General features: G+C 46.5%; 1 protein-coding gene across 4 annotated transcripts in view; it reads right to left on the reverse strand.

The window, feature by feature from the left end:
• The window catches only part of LOC144768675 (butyrophilin subfamily 2 member A1-like), a 440,529-nt gene that overhangs the window by 348,151 nt on the left and 69,492 nt on the right, over nt 1-22,886 (reverse strand). For all 4 annotated transcript variants that reach the window (XM_078652502.1, XM_078652499.1, XM_078652500.1 and 1 more), the window contains exon 4: nt 7,557-7,841. In XM_078652502.1, coding sequence (XP_078508628.1) covers nt 7,557-7,841 — 285 coding nt within the window. The remainder of the gene's footprint in view (nt 1-7,556; nt 7,842-22,886) is intronic.

Below are 22,886 nucleotides of genomic sequence, written 5' to 3' on the forward strand. Positions count from 1 at the left end.
TAGAGAAAACTCCGCAGCAGGAGTATAAACAGAAACTACGGTCTAGTAAATTAAGTCAGCCAGTTTGATTGTCTAAGTCCTCCCCTAGGTGAAACGGTTAGACTGTTTCTGACATGTATAAAATAGACCCCCATAGTGAGAGAGTTAGTCAAAACTCAATCCGATGTATCATTTTTCTATGTTTCATATTGTTTTCCAGCCTTATGATTTCCTGCACCAGTTATGCATTTTACCTATGTTTCCCAGTTTCACATGTAAATAAGTCTGCTAATGCTACAATAGAGCACACGTTTAGTGATCTGCCCCCTCATGAACTGTCCTACCGCCTCGCTATGCGTAATAACTCATTTATCCGTATGTTACATTACTCACACCAAACCAGCAATGCCACTAATTGTTGGGTGTGTGGTCGACTCCCCCCTTTCCAGACCCCGAAGGGAGTTCTGCCACTTTTTCCTTATCCATTTTCACATAATGGTTCGTGTGGAGCATGGTCCACGTTAACGTCATCCTCAACAGATATGTCTTTTCTTAACAGTACATGTTTCCCAGACAAGCAAGGTCTCCCTCACCGAACAGGTTTAGATCTAGAAAATGAAGTGTATAATTTAGGTAATTATTCGTCGAATTTCATGGTCTTGAATGTTCAGTCTGATACTACTCCAGACTTACCCGCTATTTCAGTACTACCAGTCAAAGGCGAATTATGTGTCCGAAATAATGGTTCCGTACATGTAGGACATAGTGATTGTACTACTGTTGTCAAGTATAGTGACAGTGGGAAATCTATTTTCAAAGCTTCACGTCATTCATATTTTATTTGTGGTCAAACTGCATATGTTCGTCTGCCCCTCGATTGGGAGGGAACCTGTTACATTGTCTTCCTACTGCCACCTGTTTTCCTAGCCCCACCTGATTATCATAGAAACACACATCTCGTACACATTAGACATAGAAGGGAGTCCCCAATTGTCGATTATACTGAAACTGCTCTAGAACAGTATACAGATTTCAACAGAGGTTTCTTTTTCTTTATAGGCCCTGTCCAGAATAGTAAGTTAATCCGTAGATTAACCAGAACCCTCGAAGCTGTAGTAAATGAGACTGCCTCTGCTCTAGGTAACCTAACCGAAGAGCAATCTGCTATGAGATTTGTCGTTTTACAGAATCGTCTCGTCCTTGACGTCATACTGGCCGATAGGGGCGGGGCTTGTAGAGTCATCGGATCTAGTTGCTGCATTTTCATTCCAAATAACGCGCCGTCTGTTTATTCAGCTATAACCAGACTCCATAAAATTGCCCATCTGTTACACCAAGATCCAGGCACCTGGACATGGTCCGGTTGGTTCTGGAATATAATTTCCGCATGGGGATGGAAAATATTGTCCTTTCTAGGTATTGCAGTAGCGATCATATTCAGCTGCTGCCTCTGTATACAATGTGGCCCTGCGATTTGCGGCATTTGTGCTACCTCTTGTATTCCTAGTCCCAAGCCCCGTTCTAAATCCCGTTCCAGGATAATTCGAGACGAGCAAATGATACTGTATGAAATGATAGATGGTATCATGAATATTGATGTTTCCTGATGGAAACGTAGTGACAAGGAGGGAATGTGGAAAAGTAAATTTTGCCATGTTCTGTGTCACTACGTGTCATCCATCATATGTTGTGTGTGCATGATTAAATATGCATATGCATTCCCCATGTTCGATTAATGATGCAATTACAGTTGTGTCCTCCTCTAGTATGCCAGTTTCCAGTCCTCGTGAATACTACGAATATCAGGCCTATGTAAAGCTACGTTGCCACGTTTCTCAGTGTGCACGTTATTCCATTATAAAGTCCCCGTTTCTAGGCCTCAAAAGGGCCCGGACACCAGATTCAGCTCCTGTCTCCTGAAGCCTCGCTGAGGAGGGATACAGCCCCCACCTGTATCCTCGACCCTTCACTTACTTCCTGCCTCGCAGTGCCCGGTCCAGCCTGGCTCAGTCTCTGAGTCTGCCAAGAATATGTTATGATTCCAGTTATCAGTTCAGCCCTCCTTCTCTGCATTCCTAAGCTACTGAACTGCATCAATAGTTTCCGTCATTGTCTAGCCTTCACGTCTCCACGTTTAGAGAAATACTGTATTTAATGGTCATTTCATATTCTTCATATTCTTCATCACGCACTACATGTAGAATAATGCATGGTCCAGTCTTAGAATCAAGTTAGCCTTTCCCCTTCTGACTTCTAGTTTATATCAACATGTTCTCTAAACATCAGATACTAGATACTGTTTAGGTACATGTCGCTCCGACCCTCCAGACTTCAGTCTCTGCTCCTAGCACAGAGTTCATAGCCCCCAGCTTCTCCTAGTAATACGTCATTGCCAGTTTGCGCGCACCACTAGGTTAGAGGTCCCGGCTCCTTAGGTAGCCCCCTCCATGGTTTCCGCCCCATTCATGACATATTCTGTTACGTTTGCATCACATGTCTATGTATACGCCCAGTTACACCTACTTTTCCCCCTTATCTTTCGCGACTGCTACGCGTCACACCTTCTGCTCCACCCACTGCTACGCCTACTGCAATGTAATGCTATGTGTTTGCGTTATGTATATATGCTCATGTATTGTTATTAAAAGTCAGCGCGCTCATCCCAGATCCAGCCCCAGCAGCTGCTGGGCCCTGCCATCCTATTCCTATGCAGGTTGTCCTGTTCCTGTCCTTATGCTGTATTAAACCTGCAAAACTCCTACTACCTCGAATCTTGACTCTTATTTATTGAGCTATCTGTTATGATATATGTCTAGTCAAAAATAGGGTATTATTTATTTATTTACCACAAGTGGACAGCAATGGCGAGTCAGATTTTATCAGGTCAAGCTATTTTTAACACCCACTGGTCCGTTCTGGCAAGTGAATACAATCTGGAAAGGAACAGGCATTTTGTTCATTCAGAAAGTAAAAGAGCAATAAAGATGCCTTTAAATCTTGTTTTTATGTTCACACATTTTCTGCCTGTTCAAGGAAAGAGGTCAAATGTGAGTTTGCCCTTTTGCTAACTGCTATTTGGAAAATTGAGTTTCTTTTTCTTTCTTTTACTACAGTTGGAGGTTAATGTCAAGTGAGCTGTCGGACAACCATTGTGAAACAAAAGGCCGTAAGATGTCTGTTTTGTTTCTAACATATAACATTGAAATAGCTTGTAAATGAATGGTACAATTTTCGAAATGTATCATGAATTTAAGTAATTTTTTTGTAATTGAGAAGTGTGAAGCAAACAAAGATTTAAATTGGGGCAAAACAAATCAGAGCACTGTCCTTGGCGATGTGCAAATGCCAAATATTTACAGAAACCCTATTTCCAAACACTGTTTGTACAGTATATAGTTTTATCAGTAAAACCGCATGTCAGTGGAAAATGTTGTGGCCATTTCAATGTAAAATCTGCTGCTTGCAAAGGACAGTGTGCTACCATTTGATGCTTTAGTTATGTATTCATTAAAAGTGATAGGTTTTAAACATGATTTGAGAAACATGCCTGACCTAACCCTGATGACAAGGCTGTTAATGAACTAAGAGTCGAAAAAAGTTACAAGGGAAACCCTACACACAAAGAAACCATGCCATATGCGCAATCGCAATGCAGGTATGGATTAGTGAGATATCCAAAGGAGAAAGCCATACACAACTCAGTATTGGGTGTGAACAATGGTTATTTATGTAAATATAAAAACAATTAATCAATTGTACAATGCATTGTGTCCCCAGTCAACATGGAACCTACAACAATTAGTGACGTATTAGTGACAAGTACATATGGTTTCCAACAAAATGTTAAAAGTCGTCCATCCAGAGAAATCAATAATAGGAATGGTTAGCTTTATTTTCGGTGACGGTGTTTCGACCCCTATAGAAATGAGGGGTCTCTGCAGGACCTAGCAATATAGGGACATCTGAGTAGAATTATACTCTGTCATTGTGATAGGTGTGAACCTCAGGAAGGTGAAAAAGTGAAAGTAAGCGGTTACTCACATGGGACCCAGTCGGGCACCCAGCGAGGGGAGGGGGAATGACAGAAAAGCTGAACTGCACGGGAGTGCAGTTGCTATGCAAATGCCTATACACACGACATGGACCTCTTGCGTCTACGTCCCACGCTACTATACGTATATAGCAGCGTGGGACATAGACGCAAGCAGTGCGAAGGGAGCGCGTAGCGGTTGCATTCGCGGCCTGATTCCTAAGCCACTGCATAAAATACTACACAGGTACACGGGCCGACATGACCTGTTCTATGCATCCTTTTTGATGCTACCATATACAGGAGCATATTTTACTCGATGAGGACAATCATCCTTCTGCCTGGCCTCAATACAATACACGTATTGTCGTGTGTATACGAATTTGCATAGCAACTGCACTACCGGTCCCATGTGAGTAAGCGCTTGCTTTCACTTTTTCACCTTCCTGAGGTTCATACCTATCACGATGACAAGGTATTATTCTATTCAGATGTCCCTATATTGCTAGGTCCTGAAGAGACCCCTCATTTCTATAGGGGTCGAAACGCTGTAGACGAAAATAAAGCGAACCATGCCTATTATTGATTTCTCTGGATGGTCGACTTTAACATTTTGTTGGAAACCATATGTACTTGTCACTAATATGTCACAAATTGTTGTAGGTTCCATGTTCACTGGGGACACAATGCACTGTACAATTGATTAACTGATTTTATATTTACATAAATAACTATTGTTCACACCCAATACGGAGTTGTGTATAGCTTTCTCCTTTGGATATCGCACTAACCCATTCCTGAAATGCGGTTGCGCATATGAATCTTAGTACTTTCTACAGATCCAATTTCTTCCACAGGAACCACTGTTTCTGGTTATAGTTAATGAACTAAGAAGCAGGTTTGGCCATGTTTATCCTATATGTGGCTAGCTTAGCATTATATATGAAATAAAAGTTTAGTCTACTAAATCAGACAAAAGAGTTTTTAGAACAACAGACATATGTGATAATGAAGAAATTGGCAGTTCAGTGAATTAAAATATTTGCCCAGGATAACATCATTTGAAACCAGTGTATAGGTCAAGAGCATTACAATTAGGCTGAGTAGGTTGTTTAAGTCACTAGACCTGCAGGTCTAGTAAACATTTTATGATTTTTTGAGGCCTCGACAGGTAGTTCATGCCGAGTAAGAGGACTGGTGGCTTTGTTGTGTTTCTTCTGCTGCTTGGTTGGGGTGGGAGCTCAAAGGCCTCCTCTAAACTAAGCTGCCTTTTAGAAGGCTGAGCGGCGGATGCCAGAGGCTGCCTAAGGATTCAACTTGTCTGGTAGTGGATGATAATATGTCTATGGTGGAAGCGAAGTTTGTCCTGTAGTTTTTGGAGCAGATGGATAAAAATCATTTTGTCAGCACCAAATGCTTTGGAACTGGCGCCAATTTTGGTTTCAACGCCGAAAGTTTCAGATCTAAAGGTCGGATTGGCTCCAAGCCAAGAGCAGTAAGCAGAGAATAAGTCGGCTTTAGTATCTTCTTTGGTGCAGAGCCGAGGATGGGCGTGGAGTCCAAAGTTGTGCTGACCATGGCCCAAAGACAGTAGCTGTCCGGGAGCATGTCCCTGTGGGTCCAGAGAGACTGTATTCCCCTTACAGGTGTCTACTCTGAGTGCGAGTGGTGTTGAGAGGGAAGGGGGTAACTGTAGTCACGACTTCGATCTCAAGGCCAGAGTCAGAACTGGGGTTGGGGGTGGCGACCTCCTTGTTGTAGGCGATGGCTCTGGATGATGTTCCCCCTCAAGGCCTTGGGTGCCAAAAAGTTGGGGGTTTCATCTCTGCTCCTGCCCGATGTCTCAAGTTGATAAGTTAGATGGCCTCCAAGAGTCTTCTTCAACTAAAAGGAGATGGTGATCAGGCGCATTACCAAGAGATGGAGTCACACTAACTTGTGACTCAATAAGAATTCTTCGAAGAAAAACAAACTTGGAAACATTCGGCCCAATACTAGAAGGCAGGAGTATTTACAACATGTGTATCTACAGCCACACATGCCTCAAACTGAATTTTCTCCAACCACACCTATTCCTTGAGAGAGGCCCTGGGTTTTTCTTGATGAAGACACAAGGTAATTTTATAACTCTCAGAGCCCAGCCTTTCACCTGGGCCCCATTCTTGTTTTTCTCCCACAGTTTAATATTTTACTCCTGAGCCTCTAAAATGTGGGAGGCCTGAGTACCCACAGCAAAGGCTCATACACAGCTGAAGAACTCGGAAATGCTAGTCACAAAGTAAACCTGGTGGCCATGTGAGGGTAAAGGCCATTTGTGTAGTAGCAAACTAGGGTATTCTTCATAAAAAGATGTTAATGATGGTCCGGGCTGCTCACATTTCTCTTTCATGTGGATACAGTTCAATATGGTCTGGAAACAACAATTTTAGGCAAGCAGTCTGTCTGAAGCCACAAGCACTAGATGTAGGGCCAGTGGTACAGGCTCTTCACAGGAACAATTTTCCATATTCTGAAACACCAGTGGCTACACGGTGCCCAAAACAGGAGCTAGTAATAATTTAGAGTGTAATTGCTCAAACTGGTTTTATGTCCTGAAGAAGGACTATCATACCACACTTGACTCACTGTGCTTTTTAAACTTTACAGAGGAAAACTGGTCATGTGAATAGGTTTCTACGCCCACCCTGGGGTTACTTTCACATATAATAAATCAAAGACAGAGACATTGATGCATAGGGAGAAAAACTACACAAGTATGACGCTCTTGAGACTTCACTGCAAGGTTCTGACTGGCCCGATAAAAAGCCAGTAAGAAGTTTTGAAAACTTACTTCTGTTCTCATTAAGTGAAGAATTATTTTTTTGATTCTTAATACAGATGGCCAGGTCAATTCTGATCATGAGGCAAAGAAAAGGACAAGGACTGGATGGTTATGTGCAAGACAGGAAATGCAATACCTAGTGGTTTAGCTTGTACAAAATGTTTAAGCTACAATAAGCTTGACTCGAAGCCTGAACTTTGGGGCTTAGGATGTTGGGACCACACTTTAATACAGAAAAGACAAAATTTAAAGCATGCTTAACGGTGGCCCCAAGTTGAGGAAAAATAAACACTGATGGATGCTTCTAACTTTTTTAATCAGCATATGCGATTGGAAAGAGGATGCAAGGCAGCGAGAGTAAGGGTTTGTTGAGTAGTTTGAGCATCATACATGCACAGTGCTGAATTTCTCACTAATGCTAGTAAGTTTTCTATAGAATGGCAAGCTCACAAAAAGTCAGAAATTTAAAAGGCTTAAGGAGGAACACCAGGTCAGACACCCGCAGTTAAAGTGTATTGGGATAGACATAAAACTATTCAGATTTGTTCAGAATCTTAATCAGAGAAATCAGAGCCCAAGGCAGCAACAAAGTCCCCAAACAGAAACCATAACCCAAGTCCCCTAACAGAAACTAACTCCTAAGCAAGGCACACTGAATTACCATACCACAGGGCCATTTTGTTCGGATGTCACCCAAATTGTCGGAACTTTGTGACCGCCACTCACCTGATACAATAAGTGATGACTCTTTTTGCTGATTGGAGAGGACTGTTCCGACCACACAGGTAAAGGGCTTGTTTGAATTCTGTGTTATGACCTGAGAATATTCAAGACTATAGTAGTGATCTTCCTGCTGGACTTTTATTTCAGAAAAGTCCCCTGTCGCCATCTGTCCATCGTCTTTTATATTCAGCAACTTGGGCTCTGGGTACCATCCTGTCGACAAGCACATCATCTTTATCCCACCATCTTGGAGGACTTCAATGCCAATGCTAGGATCGGATCCCGTTGCTGAAAAACAGCAAAGTGAAATTAGGGTCACAGAAAGGCACATAAACAAAAAGATAAAGACCATTAGAGCCCTACTACATAACACCTTCCCTTGCCTGTTCCAAGACCATATACGCTTACAAACATCTCTGTCTGAATAGACTACACCCTACCCTTTTTTTAATCCTGTTCTCAGCAATTTTGCTGAAAAGCTGTACTATGCTGTAGGAAGCCGGCTCTTTATGCGATATATCAATAATCTGATAAACAGTGTAAAGAGTCCAGGAGTTCCCTTACTAGTGGGCAGAGCTTGCTATACAATCCCAAAGTTCTCTGTTAAGGAGTAGTGTGGTAGAGCAGCGTTAGGCCTAACACAGAGGAGTGAAAGACATTTGCAAATACACCCAACTGACTAATAAATGGTAACATGACTCAACCAGGTGATCCACACCAATTTATAAAAATAGCAAGGTACTTTACACATGTTTGGGAGAGTTGGTGTTGGGGTAATGCCCTGATGACTGCGCACAAGGTTCCTTACTGTCAGTTTTTATGATTGCTTTGCATCCCAAGGGTTTGACTCTCCTGTTATATCTGCACCTGCTGGAGCCGTACTGGGACAATGAACTGTGTACACCTGTATTTTATTTCTACCGATGCCAATTTTTTTTGGGGGGGGATTATGTTGTTCATCTTGCTGAAAAAATAAAGTTTAAAAAAAAAAAACTTTACACATGTTTAGGTATCAGAGAAAAATTGCTCAAGCAAGCACGTATGAACGGAAAAACAAGTTCTGCAAACAGGTACAGTACATCAACTTACAGGACCAATCTCGAGGCGTTAAGGAGAGCGGTGGGCAAGGTCCAAGACAGCACCAGCGGTACAACATCAGCAGCAGTGGGGCGGCTGGTTGCAGGGTGCAAAACAGCATCAGGAACCCAATAGGTTTTAATGGCGATTTCTCACTGTGGAAAGAGGCTGTAGGCTTGGACTAGGAGACCAGTCGGTGTGAACCAATAAGGAGGTTCAAGACTGGCGATGCTCGGGGACGTAGGGACACCAAGGGTCCTCTTCTCAGGGGCTCAGGGGCGACAGATGCAGAGGTGTCTTTAGGCATTGGGTTTCCTTAACTGGAGGAGTGTAAAGGCTGCAGGCAACATCGGAGAGTCCACAAGGGGGAACCGACGCTGGGCTATGAGTCAGCTGCGCTGGAGAACCTTGTTGGCACCGTTGAGCCACTTCAACTCGGGCAGGAGGCATCGAGTGCTGGGCCTTTAGTTGTTCCAGAGTCTGCAGATCCTTTCTATGGAGTTGCTTTTGAGCAGGTCTACTATTCACGGAGGTCTTGGTCTTTATTGAAGGCAGGCAGTCCTCCCAGGTTCTGAAGGCACTCAGCTGCAAGACGAGCCGACTTTGGTACAGAATAGACCGAGAACGGCAGTCAGGTCACCGGGGCTGGACCAGGTCAGGTGCTCTCTTCTGCTTTTGTGGCTGTTTGTGTGCTTCTTCTTTAAAGGTCTTCAGGATCTCCTTCTCTGGGGCTCATGGGCTGCCCTAAACACTTAATTTAGGGGTGTTAGTGGAGTGTAGTGTAGTAGCCAATGGGCTACTGACCCTTGGGGTCACTACGCCCCCCTATATGACCACTTCCTGTGAGAAGTGGGCATAACCCTGTCCCAGAATCCCTAAATATGCCATCACAAAAATGGCTACCTTTGAAAAGTTGTGTCTATCTCGCAGGTAGTCCACATTGGGGATGGTGCTAACCTGAGGGTGGCACGCCTACCCGACTAGCTAATTTTCCCACCTGTCCAGGTACCAAGTGGGCACCGGACAAGAGAGAGTGGCTTCCTCTACTGTGAGGGGAGCCAAATTTGCATTCCAAATTAGGCAACTTCTTTGAAGCTTCCCAGCCCAAGGAGGCTAATCAGCAGGTCATCCTGTGGAATGAATATGCTACTTACCAGTATGCATCTGTTCTTGGCATGTAGGGCTGCTAACATTCATATCTTTTGCATTAGATCGCCGCCTAGTGTTGGGTCCGGATGATCGCACATTGTTGTCCTGGAAGAGTCTTCGAAGTATCCTGAGATAGGTGGCTCCTCCCCTGGACTACAGTGCGCATGGGCATCGGCTACATCCCCAGATTGTTTTTAGCCATTGTGGCAGAGATGGAGTGTAAAGTGTAAAGGATGTCCATGCTAATGATTGAATGCAAGAGTATGTCTGCAGCTGCGACAGGCACCGGGGAGGAGGGTGGGCGATATGAATGTTAGCAGCCCTACATGCCAAGAACAGATGCATACTGGTAAGTAGCATGTTCAGTTCGAGGCATGTGGGCTGCTAAATTCATATCTTTTGCATAGAATATATAGCAGTCCCTCCATTAGCGGCGGTTGCCCGTGCCAGCTGCAGAAACCTGAAAAAGTGTTTTTAGAACAGCCTGCCCAACAGCTGCCTGCTGTTTGGAATGCACATCAACACAGTAGTGTTTTGTAAAGGTATGTGGTGTAACCCACGTGGCTGCTCTACAAATGTCCTCTAAAGGAATGTTCCCCAGGAAAGCCATGGATGCCCCCAATTTGCGTGTGGAGTGCGCCCTTGGGGGTATTGTTAAGGTGCGTTTAGCCTTTTGATAGCAGATCTGGATGCACTTAACAATCCATCTGGCTATTCCTGCTTTGGAAATAGGGTTGCCCTTGTGCTGTGGCGAGAAGGCAACAAAAAGTTGTTTTGTTTTCCTAAAGTGTTGTGTCCTGTCAATATAGTACATCAACGCCCTCCTAACATCCAAAGTATGAAGCATTCTTTCCGCCACCGTTTGTGGGTTTTGGAAGAATGCAGGCAAGTCAATAGTTTGGTTGAGATGAAACTGTGACACCACCTTCGGAAGGAATTTGGGGATAGTACGTAGTACCACCCTATTTGGATGAATCTGAATGAATGGCTCTTGGATTGTGAGCGCTTGCAGCTCACTGACACGTCTCAGTGACGTAATAGCAATAAGGAAAGCTACTTTCCACGTTAGGAACTGGAGTTCACACGAGTGTAGTGGCTCAAAAGGTGGTCCCATCAGCCTGGTGAGGACCACATTGAGGTTCCACACCGGAGCTGGCGGTGTTCTTGGGGGAATGACTCGTTTCAGACCTTCAAGGAAAGCCTTAATGGCAGGCACTCTGAAGACAGAGAGATGTTGCCTGTTCTGAAGATAAGCTGCTATGGCGGATAGATGTATCCGAATGGAAGCGTAGGCTAGATTGCACTTGTAAAGATGTAACAGATAGCAAATGATGTTAGGGATAGATGCATCTAGCGGGTTTATGTTATTGGCTGTACAGTGAAGGACGAAACGCTTCCATTTTGCAGCATAGCATGCTCTGGTAGTCGGCTTTCTTGCCTCCTTGATGATGTCCATGCATTCTGGAGGTAGGTGAAGGTAGCCAAACTCTAGGACTTCAGGAGCCAGATCGCCAGGTTGAGCTGTTGTGGATCTGGATGCTGAATGTCTCCATGGTTCTGCGTCAAAAGCCTGGGCGTGAGGCGCAGCCTTTGATGCGGCACCACCGAGAGTTCCAGAAACGTGGTGTACCATGCTTGGCGTGCCCACGTTGGAGCAACTAGGATGAGTGTCATCGAGTGCTGCCTTAGTTTTCTTGCCACCAGCGGTATCAGAGGGGCTGGTGGAAAAGCGTACGCAAATCTGCCTGACCAGTTCATCCATATCGCATTCCCCTGCGACTGTGGATGAGGGAACCTGGCGGCAAAGTGTTGGCATTTTGCGTTTTCGTTTGTGACAAACAGGTCTATCTCCGGATGACCCCACTGCTGGAAGTACGGGCGGAGTACTGATGGGTGTAACTCCCACTCGTGCATTTGATGGCTGTATCTGCTGAGCAGATCCGCCATCTGATTCTCCTTGCCCGGGAGGTGTTCTGCCATGAGGAAAATGTTCCTCTGAATGGCCCACTTCCACATGCTCTGAGCCAGATGAGACAGCTGTGGCGAGTGGGTGCCTCCCTGCTTTTGAATGTAGTACATCGCGGTCATGTTGTCCGTCCGGACTAACACTACCTTGTTGCACAGATGTACATTGAAGGACTTGAGCGCCATGAAGATTGCCATCAGTTCCAGATAGTTGATGTGCATCTTCTGTTGCTGCGTCGTCCATAGTCCCTGCACTGTGTAGGTGAGCAGATGAGCTCCCCATCTCTGGAGAGATGCGTCCGTTGTCAGGATAATCTGTGGCACTGGCTCCTGGAACAGTCGGCCCTTGCAAAGGTTGTGTGGATTCCACCAATGCAGAGAGTCGTACGCCCGACTGGTAACCAACACTAGGTCTGTCAATTGTCCCTGAGCCTGTGTCCACTGATTTGCTAAGCACTCCTGGAGCGGACGCATATGTAAACGTGCGTGAGGGACTATGAAGATGCAGGAGGCCATCATGCCAATCAACTGCATGAACACTCTCGCTGGAAGCGAGTGTTGTGGTCTGAACTTTTGGATTAGAGACTGCATGCTGTCTATCCTGACTTGGTTTGGCTGAGCCATGGCCGTCAGGGTATTGATCGTCGCACCCAGAAACTGCCGGACATGTGCCGGCTGAAGGTGCGACTTTGGGTAGTTCAACGAGAAGCCCAGATTGTGAAGGAGGTGAATGGTAGTCGACATGTCCGCGGCGCACTGTTGTTCCGACTTGGCTTGAACGAGCCAGTCGTCTAGGTAGGGGTAGACATGGATGTTCTGCCTCCTGAGGTGCGCCGCTACCGTCGCCAGACACTTGGTAAACACTCTTGGGGCTGTGGTCACTCCGAAGGGTAGGACTTTGAACTGATAATGCCTGCCTTGGATAGTGAACCTGAGGTATTTTCTGTGGGACGGGTGTAGTGGTATGTGGAAATAAGCATCCTTGAGGTCTAAGGTTGCCAAGAAGTCCCCTTGGTTTAACAAGGGAAGAATCTGTTGCAGTGTAAGCATATGGAAATGTTCTGACAGTATATACAGGTTGAGGGGACGCAGATCCAGAATGGGTCTGAGAGATCCGTCCTTCTTTGGAATAAGGAAGCACAGGGAATATACCCCTGTGCCTTCCTCCTCCACTGGCACGAGCTCGATTGCGCCTTTTTGCAGCATCACCACTACTTCTTGCTGCAATAAGTGCAAGTGCTCCGCGGACATAGGCCTTTGCCTTGGTGGAATGTTGGGTGGAGTGGACTTTAACTCTAGACAATAACCGTACTGGACAAGTTGTCGTACCCACCTGTCTGTGGTGATGTTTGTCCAGACTGGCAGGAACTGCTGGAGTCTCCCCCCGACAGGTGTTAAATGGTCGGGGGGCAGTGACAGAGAGTCACTGTTTGTTTGGGGCAGAGGAACGGGAGTTGTTGTTTCCTCTGCCACGTCCTCTGGTGCTGTTTCCTCGATAACCCCCTTTATTCTGCTTGGGGTACGAGGACTGTGCTCCACCTCTAGAGAACTGTGACTGTTGACCCATCTGTCCTCTGGTGACTCCACGTGCACCTGAGCGACGAAAAGTGTTGCCCCGGAATTGTTGTGATTGTAGGGCCCCCATAGACTTAGCTGTTTCGTTGTCTTTCTTAATCTTTTCGAGGGTGGTGTCAACATCAGGACCAAACAGTCTATCAGGATTGACGGGCTGATTGAGTATGGTTGTTTGAATGTCTGGTTTAAACCCTGATATGCGGAGCCACGCTTGCCGTCTCAGCATGACGCTAGTGTTAATAGCCCTAGCTGCTGTGTCTGCGGCATCAAGTGCACACTTTATGGCTGCGTTGGAGATTAGTTTGCCCTCCTCTATAAGCAGTTTGGTACCCTCTTGAAACTGCGGAGGCAGGTGTTGTAAAACTTGCTCTAGGGTGTCGTAATGCGCCCTATCATAACGTGCCAATAGCGCCTGTGTATTCGCAATACGCCAGAAATTGGCAGCCTGCGCAGCTACCCTTTTGCCCCCTGCCTCCAGCACTTTAGACTCCTTGTCCGGGGGAGGAGCTTCACCCGTCGTCTGGGAGTTTTCCCTTTTGCGGGCATTTGCGACCACAAGGGAGTCAAGTGGCAACTGTCCCCGAATGTATGCAGGGTCCGCAGGTGCTGGTCTGTATTTCTTCTCGATGCGTGGATTGACCACCCTCGCCCTGGTAGGCTCTTTAAAGATGTCCGCAGCATGCTTAAGGACACCTTTGAGCATAGGCAGCGTCTTTATTGTCCTTTCAGAGACTGAAAAAGTGTCAAATAGAAAGTCTTCCTCCACTGGGTCAGCATGCATGTCCACATCATGATTAGCGGCTGCCCGTTCAATGAGTGCATGAAAACCTGCAGAGTCTTCTATTGGGGATGCACGTGCACTGAAAGGCTGTGGGTCCTGCCCCACATTCTGGGTGCCTTGGTCACCTATGTCGTCATAGGAATCTTGCTGTGCATCGGGTTCATTGATGGGGAAAGTGTATTGGTCATCTTCTCCATATTCCTCTCCCTCAGAGTGTTCGGGGGAAGGTGTTGGGCTCCTTCTAGGAGGAGGCTGGATAGGTTCTATCAGGGCTGAAGCGTCCTGTGCAAGCCTTTTCTTCTTCAGTGGGATAACATAGGAGTCCACTGGTTGTGAAGTGATCTTTCTTTTGTAAAGGGTCAATTTGCCCGTGTCTGCGTCGATAAAACGCTCAGAATCTTCTCCTGAGTCGAGTAGTCGACCCGAAACCGCTGCAGACGTTGACGATTCCGATGTCTTTGGCGCCGTTTTTGGCGTAAAGGCCTTCGGTGCCTCCTTTGGCGGCAGAAGGAAGAGAAGTTTACCAGCAGGCTTTGCCGGCATGTCCATCGGCTTCTGGTGCGACGGCGTCGGAGCCGACGTCGCAGAGGCCTTCTCCCGAATTCTCTGGAGTGAAGAGACGATGAGGGACGCGTCACTCACAGCGGCATTTGGCGCCGACGAGGAGGCCTTCACCTTGCCTTCGGATCCGACGTCTTGTGGGCCCTTCGGAGTCTTAGACGTCGATGCTGCAGCCGTAGACACAGAGTCCTTGGACCGATGTGTTGAGCTTCCGCCCTTCGATCCGTGTGGTTTTGCAGGCTCCGTCTCCACCACGCGTCCGACTAACGACGTGCCAGTCGGTACCGGAGTCTTGTCGCTGGCTTTGGCGGACTTTGACGGCGTCGTACCGGTCGACCCGTGCCGGACGCCCTTCTTAGAGGACGCCTTCTCTGCCGACGACTTCGACACTGTCGAATCGACAGTTTTCTTCGACTTCTGTGGACCGGAGGCCGACGGAGTCGATGAGGCAGCAGGTTTTGGTGTTTTTGGTGGAACGGCCGCCATCTTAGGTACGCTCGAATCCGTTAGTTTCGGTTTCGTTTTCGGGTCGGCCATTTTAGGTGTAGTCGATACCGTTGGTTTCAGTTTCGGTTTCGATACGGGCTGCGCAGCAAGTATGTCCCTGGCCGGGCCTGAAGGCGGGGCCGTGGCTTGCGGTACGGGGTCTTGGGTATGGCCGAGTGGCGATCCCGTGACCCGAGCCTGATCCGCATAACCTTCGGGGCATAGCTCATCCCCTGAGCTATCTTCCGCGGCCCCATAAACTTCTTCGACGTCCCCTACCTCGTCGACGTATTCAAGGCCTTGACCCACGACTCCGTCGTCGTCTTCCGGATCCGCCTCGACCTCCGTCGCGGGCGGTGAGATTTGAAGGTGATGGCTTAGGCCCTCTTCTTCTTGGTCGCCGAAGATGTTCTCTGGATCCGGGGCCGCTTGTCTGGCCTCAAGGCGCACCGCGCGCCGAAGCTTGAGTGTCTTCTTTGACCTGAATCTGGAGCAGGCCATGCAGGTGTCCTCGTTATGGTCTGGCGAAAGGCATTTGTTACAGACCGGGTGCACGTCGATATGTGGGTATTTGGACCCACAGAGGGGACAGTATTTAAACGGGCTCCGCTCCATGCTGAAAAGTTGCGGTCGTGTTGCGATGAGAAGGCCTCGATGTCCGAAGAGTGATACGACTCCGTAGAATCCGACTCAAAGAGACGGAAGAAACTCGAGACCGTACGCAAACAATACCGACGTAATGAAAGTAAGGCCTTTTGGCCGTAAAAAAGCTAGTTTTCTCGGTTCCGACAGAGAGACGTCGAGACCGCATCCGAACCCAATGGCGGAAAAAAACAATCTGGGGATGGAGCCGATGCCCATGCGCACTGTAGTCCAGGGGAGGAGCCACCTATCTCAGGATACTTCGAAGACTCTTCCAGGACAACAATGTGCGATCATCCGGACCCAACACTAGGCGGCGATCTAATGCAAAAGATATGAATTTAGCAGCCCACATGCCTCGAACAAGGGTGTTACACCCTCTGCTAGGACAGGCTTTTGAGTCTCCTGAGAGCAAAGGCTCTCACCGTAGGAAGTCAGGACAGTGTCTCGGATGGCAGACTGGCAGAATCTAGTCAATAAGCACACCATAGGCTGGTAGGTTTTCAGGGGGCCCCTCTAAGGTGCCCTCTGAGTGCATGTATTGATAAATCCAACACATGGCATCAGAGTGGGTTTATCAATAAGAGATGTTTGGTACCAAGCACCCCTAGTTTCAGTGAAGACATTATGTAGCTGGGGAACCAGTGTCCAGTACATGGTTAAGGATGACTTCTCTGGTCACTTGCACTGGCAGCAATAGGGCTGCCCGGCACAGGGGCATATCTACTCATGCAGATATACCCTCACATATAATATTAAGCACCCTGCCTTAGGGCTGTCAGCCTTCTGTAGGGGTGACTTAAAAATATCATATGTAATGGTAGGGGACGGTAGTGTTTTCACTTTTGTTTGCAACAAGACATGCAGCCTGCAATGGCAGTTGTGCATGTGCTTGGTGAGGGGTCTCTTAGGGTGGCACAATTTGTGCTGCAGCCCTTAGGGACCATCTTTAGTACCTCAGGCCCTAGGTACCAGGGTGCTATTTATCAGGGAGTTACAGAGAATGCTAAAGGTTTTCCCAACTGGGGGAACAATTGCACAATGTTGTGAAAGAGCTCTGGCACTGGGGACCTGGTTGGCAGGGACCCAGTGCGCTTTCAGTCAAAATCACATGAGTAACCATGTCAAAAAGGGGCACTTTTATACACATGCTTTTACCATCTTTATGAGGAAGAACTTAAAACACATTACTTAGATATAAACTATTGCATTCTTAGTTCTTCAGACACTCTTACTTCACAGGTTGGCGATAGTCTTCCCACCAGAGGGGGACATCAATACACCCTGGGATAATTATAAAAAATGAAGAACAAGCATGTGCGTGCGAATGGCCCGTAGTGAAGCCACATATGTCTCACTTCTACTTAATTTGTAAAAGTAAGAGTACTAGTGCCCAAAGTTCTGCTCAGAAGCTCATGGCCAGAGCAATTAAACATTGATGCAATGATTACCAAGGCTGGTAATCCTAAATCCACCTCATGCATCTTTATTTCACTACCAGACCCTCCCTGCCTCCCCTAAGTCACTCTTGCAAGTTACTGCTATTTCCCTTTGCGACTGTTTGCCCTCTTTCCATTCCCCTGTCTTTCCGATCAGTGTGTTTTCCCTCTCTTGCGTTCAGTTAATATCTAATGCAATAAAATAAGTGTTGGTCCGCGAAAATAGTGCCGATGGCTTAAATGAATCACTGGCCTTCCACTTCAGTTCCTGGTCTCCACATGAATGGATTAGTTGTTGTCAGGTCAGTTCTCTGGGGCATGTCTGACTCAAGGGCACCTTGATAGCCATTGTCACAAGTACTGCTTTTGTCCTTTGAAGCACAAGAACCCAGTCCTGCTTCACACTCAGTAAATTACCAAGTTCCTACTCTCTTTGACTTTCATGGGAAAGGTCAAACAGTCAAGGCGTTGTCTTGGACGGTGATGTATGGTACAATATCTAATTAAACTAGCACATATATCATCCTCAATGAATAAAATGCCCATGCATTGTTATTTACATTAAGGAAATAGGGTCTGGTAGCGATTGTAGTGAATCTATAATTAATCTGTCCTTCGCAGAGCATGCAGATAATAAAACAGGGATACAGATGCAACTATACTTTATGGATACATCCAAGTGGAGCATCTGCACATTGTTCAATACCAGACTCAGTTCTTTGCAGGGGATACTCACTACTATTGGCGGGTCAAGGGCTGTAATAGCACTACACTGCACTACATTATTCGGTCAATAGCCTCTTGAGATACTAGAGAAGAACCACAGTGGGATAAAGGCGAAGGAATCCCATGCTCCAATGGTGCCATTTGACAAGGGGGTATTTCGTAGGCATCATGGCAGGAGGAGGCAGGACAGCCCTCCCCTCCCCAATAGGCATCACTCATAGAACAGGGATCTCAGAGACAATGCAGGGTTGCAAGCATGCAGGCCTTACGCAAACAGGTTTCACAAAGGCAACGGTAGGGTGCAAGCACTTGTTACCCATAGGACATCGGAACTGCACCAATGGCAGCAGAGGCATGCAGGCTCTCTCGTGACAATGGCAGTTTTCTATATGCAGCACTCTCCATCTGGGTTTCTCTTTCAGATCGATGAGCAGCATACTTTTCCCTCAGTACAGGGTAAAGTCCCTGCCCTATCTCCCAACCCGGGCAGCCAGCCAAAGATTCTGAACCTAGCCTTCTGAACCTAGCCTTCTTCTACAAAGATGGACGGAGGGACCTTCTTCCCGTGAAAGACGAACAATCACTAAGCCATAGGTGTCGGCTTATATCCAGCACTAGGTCTGCTGGCCTCCAAGCAAATGGTCACTCAAATTTAAAGCTGACCCAATACTTTTACCAAAAAGTCAAGTTCAAGGTGTCAAAAGTAAATGTCCTTGGCAGTGTGATGCAGCTTCAAAGCAACAAGACGCAGGGAAGCCATAACCCTTAGGATCCTAAGGACCTGTGCACAATAGGTTCTTTGCGGGGTTCTTGCTGATCCAGCAGAAAAAGACACAGTGGACTGGCAGGCAACACATTGTTTTGTGTGAGGTGTGCATTCCTTGCCCGTGCTCTTAACCACAATCATTTTCCAAGTTTTACTCCTCTCAAGCCATTGTCTGACCTGCTGGAGCTGGACTGGTCCAGTAATCACATGGAATCCTTCCTGCTCGTTTCAATGCATATGAACTAAGAACCAGACATATGCACTTGTTTGCAACGGTTTCTGCAAGGCGGGCTGAAAGCAAAGAGCCACACAAAGGGCATGCACATAGAAGGGGAGGCAATAGGACTGACTACCACTAAGACCCAGCGTATGTATTTATTTTATAGTTTAAAGAGCGCGAACGAGTACCCTGCAACACGAGGGATTCCATACATCCAGGGGCACACCAAATATGGATGACCGAGCTTTGTTACGCACACCTCATCTAATTAGGCAATACAGTCATGCCATAATGCAGGTATTTACAAAGGGAGAGTTGGTGGGCAGTCTCTCAACTCCGGTTCTGATACAAAGTCTTGAACCCCCTACTATGAATCAGATGGTGCCAGCCCTTACTGGTTTCATGGACTTGCCATGGAAGCAGCAACTGCCCCTGATAAAAGGAGTCCCACGTCTGGGAGAACTCCTATCACCCAAAATAATCTGGTGCCATGGTGGAGAGCAACATACCAAATCAAGTAGGTCTCATGCCAGGTCACAGGTGACAAGGGTCTCCTGCACAAGCAACAAATAGGGTGGATTAAACTCAGAAAATCAGAAGTGGGATGGAACATACACACTACGACAGGGACACTAGAACCTAAAGAATTTGCTGCACCCACTCAAGTGTGCAGTGTTCTTTTAGTTTCACCTCTATAGGGTCTTTCCATTACCTACTTGCTTGCCTGCTTCCTTCGTTCCAAACTTCCCTGAGCATTCTTTGTGATGGAGTGGTCGTTATTTAAAGAAGGCAGGTTCTGCATACTTCAGATTCAGCTCTGTCTCAATTGCCTGAAATCATGTCACTCCTTACACTTGCAGCATATCTGCTTCCCTTGCCTGGGGGGCTCTCATTTGCAACTTTCTTCAATGGTAGACTATTTTCTTATCTTATGTCCCATGTTTGCGAGGCAAGATGGCTGCCGTGAGGAAGGCTGTGTGAGCAGCTCGTTCCCTGGCTCCAGGCGTCCGGGAGAAAAGGAGAGAGGATAGATCCACTTTTTACGAGGAAAACTTGCCATGATAGCGTCTTTGTACATATTCGGTTTGAACGGCTTTGCACGGCCGCCCATGGTCACTTACCCGCTTATATCGGCGTTTCTTCTACTGCTGGACGCCGCAAGACGGAGCCATTTGAGGCGTTGACCGCTTCCGGCTGATTACCCGTGTGTGCGCTGCACAATCAGGCTCTTTCTGCGGCGCGGAGAAAAGTATCGCGGAGAAGTGCTTTTGGAGTCTGTCAACGTACTGGCGTGGTGAACACGATACAAAGTATCCCCTTGAAGGATTATACGAATGTTGCTGAATTTCTCTGAGCTCAGTCGGCGGTCTCCGCTGTGGCGTGCTACACTCTGTCTGTTCTGGGCGCAGAGCAGTGTCTTTCCCGGTAGAGGCGGAGGCGGCTCACGAAAGGGGAAAAAAAAGACACCGCTGCCCCCGTCTGTCAGTACCCGCAGTAATAGGAGAGACGACGAGGGTCGAGCGCAGAGAAGAGTGGAACTGGGCGGCGAGGGACTCGTGATGGCTGAGGCTCCAGAGGCTGCACCTCCAACCCCTGCTAAAACTACAACAAAACAGGGTAAGAACACCAGCAGGCCCCCTGCAAAACATAATGAGGCCGTAAGTGTTAAGAATGTCACGTCACAAACTTTGCCTGCCCTTTTTGAGAAGCAAGTGGCCAGAAAAAAAATAACTGATGTTAATGTGCAAAGCATAGATGTGATGGAATCACAGTCTGAACAATCCGCTATTACAGTTGAAAATGACAATAATCCGCTAAATAATCCTCTAAACTTGCTGCTGACTAATCCCTTAAAGAAGGGCATTATGGGAGATGTAGTCTCTGGTGGAGCCGGTATCAGTCGCTCTTGTTCTCTTCCCACGCTATCGGTATCAGTATTAGCAGAAAACGACCAACAGAAAGCAACGGGAGACTCCACACAGTATACTAATCTGGAAACCTCGGAAAAGTTTTTTTCTTTGTCCGAACTTTCCTCGGATGAGGCGACAGGCGTACACAAAGACTGGGCTGAGCTCAGTTGCGAGAGTTTATCTTCAGATGGCGAATTCAGTGTGAGCCCTGACACTAATACAGCTACTACTATAAAAAAAAAACTCTGGAAAAAGAGGTCATTACGTGTGGGGAGTAAAGAAGTTGCCTCTAATTCACCCAGAGGGGGTAATATTTTACCTTCTAATTTTGTATCTGCTCCCACCACTGACATCACTGACACTGTGGGAATTAACCCTAATCCCGTCTCTGATTCGGTTACAGTACAGGACAATAGTGAAGGCAGTGAGGAGATTACTTTGAAAATGATCTTTGACACCATGATGAGCCACAGGGCTGAAAGTAAAGCCGAAAATCTACGCACGCAGATGACCTGTGCTAAGGTTAAAAACTCAGTTCGCCGTGCAATCAAGATGTGCTCTGAGACCACCGATAGAGTTGTCGAAGCAGAGGCCAGAATTGCAGTTTTGGAAGAAGAAAGTATGGCGCAGAGACAGGAAGTCGGCGATTTTACAGCCCTGAAAGAGATTTGTCTGATAAGATCGCTAATTTGGAGAATCAGGCCCGTAGAAGTAATCTACGTTTTTTGGGAATTCCCGAAAATAAAGAAGGATCTGATCCACGGAGGTTCATTATCAATCTATTGAAGGATGCTTTTCCTGAAATGGTAGACTGGGATTGGACACGAGAAGTACAACGTGCGCACAGGTTCCCCTTCACTGTGCGGAACCCACGACAAGGCCAAGTAAATTATCCTAGGGCTATTCTGGTCTCATTTAACAATTTTCTTGCCCGTGAAGCCATTTATGTGTCTGCGAGACCAGACAAGAAAGCGGATGGTCTTGGCTGTCAGTTCTTTGTACGACCGGACTATTGTCAAGCTACAGTGGCCCAACGGTGGAGGTTGAGACAACTGATTCCTGACTTCCAAAAGAAAGAGGTTGCCGTTTTTCTTCAAGGCCCAGCAAAGCTAAAGACTGTATTCAAGGGCACAGTAAAATACTTTATTTCAGAGGTCAAAGCTAAAGAATATTTGGACTCTATTTGAATAATAATCAGATGTTAAGGCCTTCCAGAATACAAGGCTATTATATCGTAGGACTATAAGGGCTATAAGGGCTATTAGTTTAAGTATTCTTGCTGAAGCTTCAATCTTTCTTTTTTTCTCTTTTTTCTTACCTTTTCTTTTAAGTAGGATTGATAAGCTTCTCTCTCTCTCTTTTCTTTTTCCTCTAATCTTTTTTTCTTTTTCTAATAGTTTCTCTCTTCTCCCTTTCTTCCTGCCAGGACGCTATGGCCCAGGGACACGGCACCCATACGTTCTAGGAACTGGTAGTTCCTATGCCTCCTATAATGGGGAGGGTGGGGGGAGGGGTTCTGGGGCAATGGGTGGGGGTGGGAAGGGGTAAGGGTTGGTGGTGGGGGTGTAAGGCAGAGGTATTCGTTGCAAGGATGTTTAATTGGTATTTAAGTTGTAGTAGTGAGGATTATATATTGTTGATGCTTGCTAATTTTTTTTCAATCACTATTTCAATATGGAGAAAAAGGTGAAAATATGTACAATTAATATCAATGGTCTTAATGACTTCAAAAAGATTGGAATGTTTCGTTCAATGATTCAGACCTTGTCCATTGACTTATTATGTATACAGGAAACCCATATTGCATGGGATAAGCGTTCACTTTTGGATAAGCTGGGATTGGATGTGCTACTTGTTTCTAAGCAGATGGGTATAAAAAGAGGTATTGCTATCTGTATGCGAAAGGGAGTTGGGAAGTGTTTGAAAACTCTAGCCGATAAATGGGGTAGATGGGGACTCGCTGAGCTAATCATTGGTGGGTCCAAATTCACTATATGCTGCATGTATGGGCCAAACTTAGATGATGCGGAAGTTTT

Source organism: Lissotriton helveticus, chromosome 7 (genome assembly GCF_964261635.1).
Source record: "Lissotriton helveticus chromosome 7, aLisHel1.1, whole genome shotgun sequence".
In the NCBI taxonomy this organism is placed as follows: domain Eukaryota; kingdom Metazoa; phylum Chordata; class Amphibia; order Caudata; family Salamandridae; genus Lissotriton; species Lissotriton helveticus.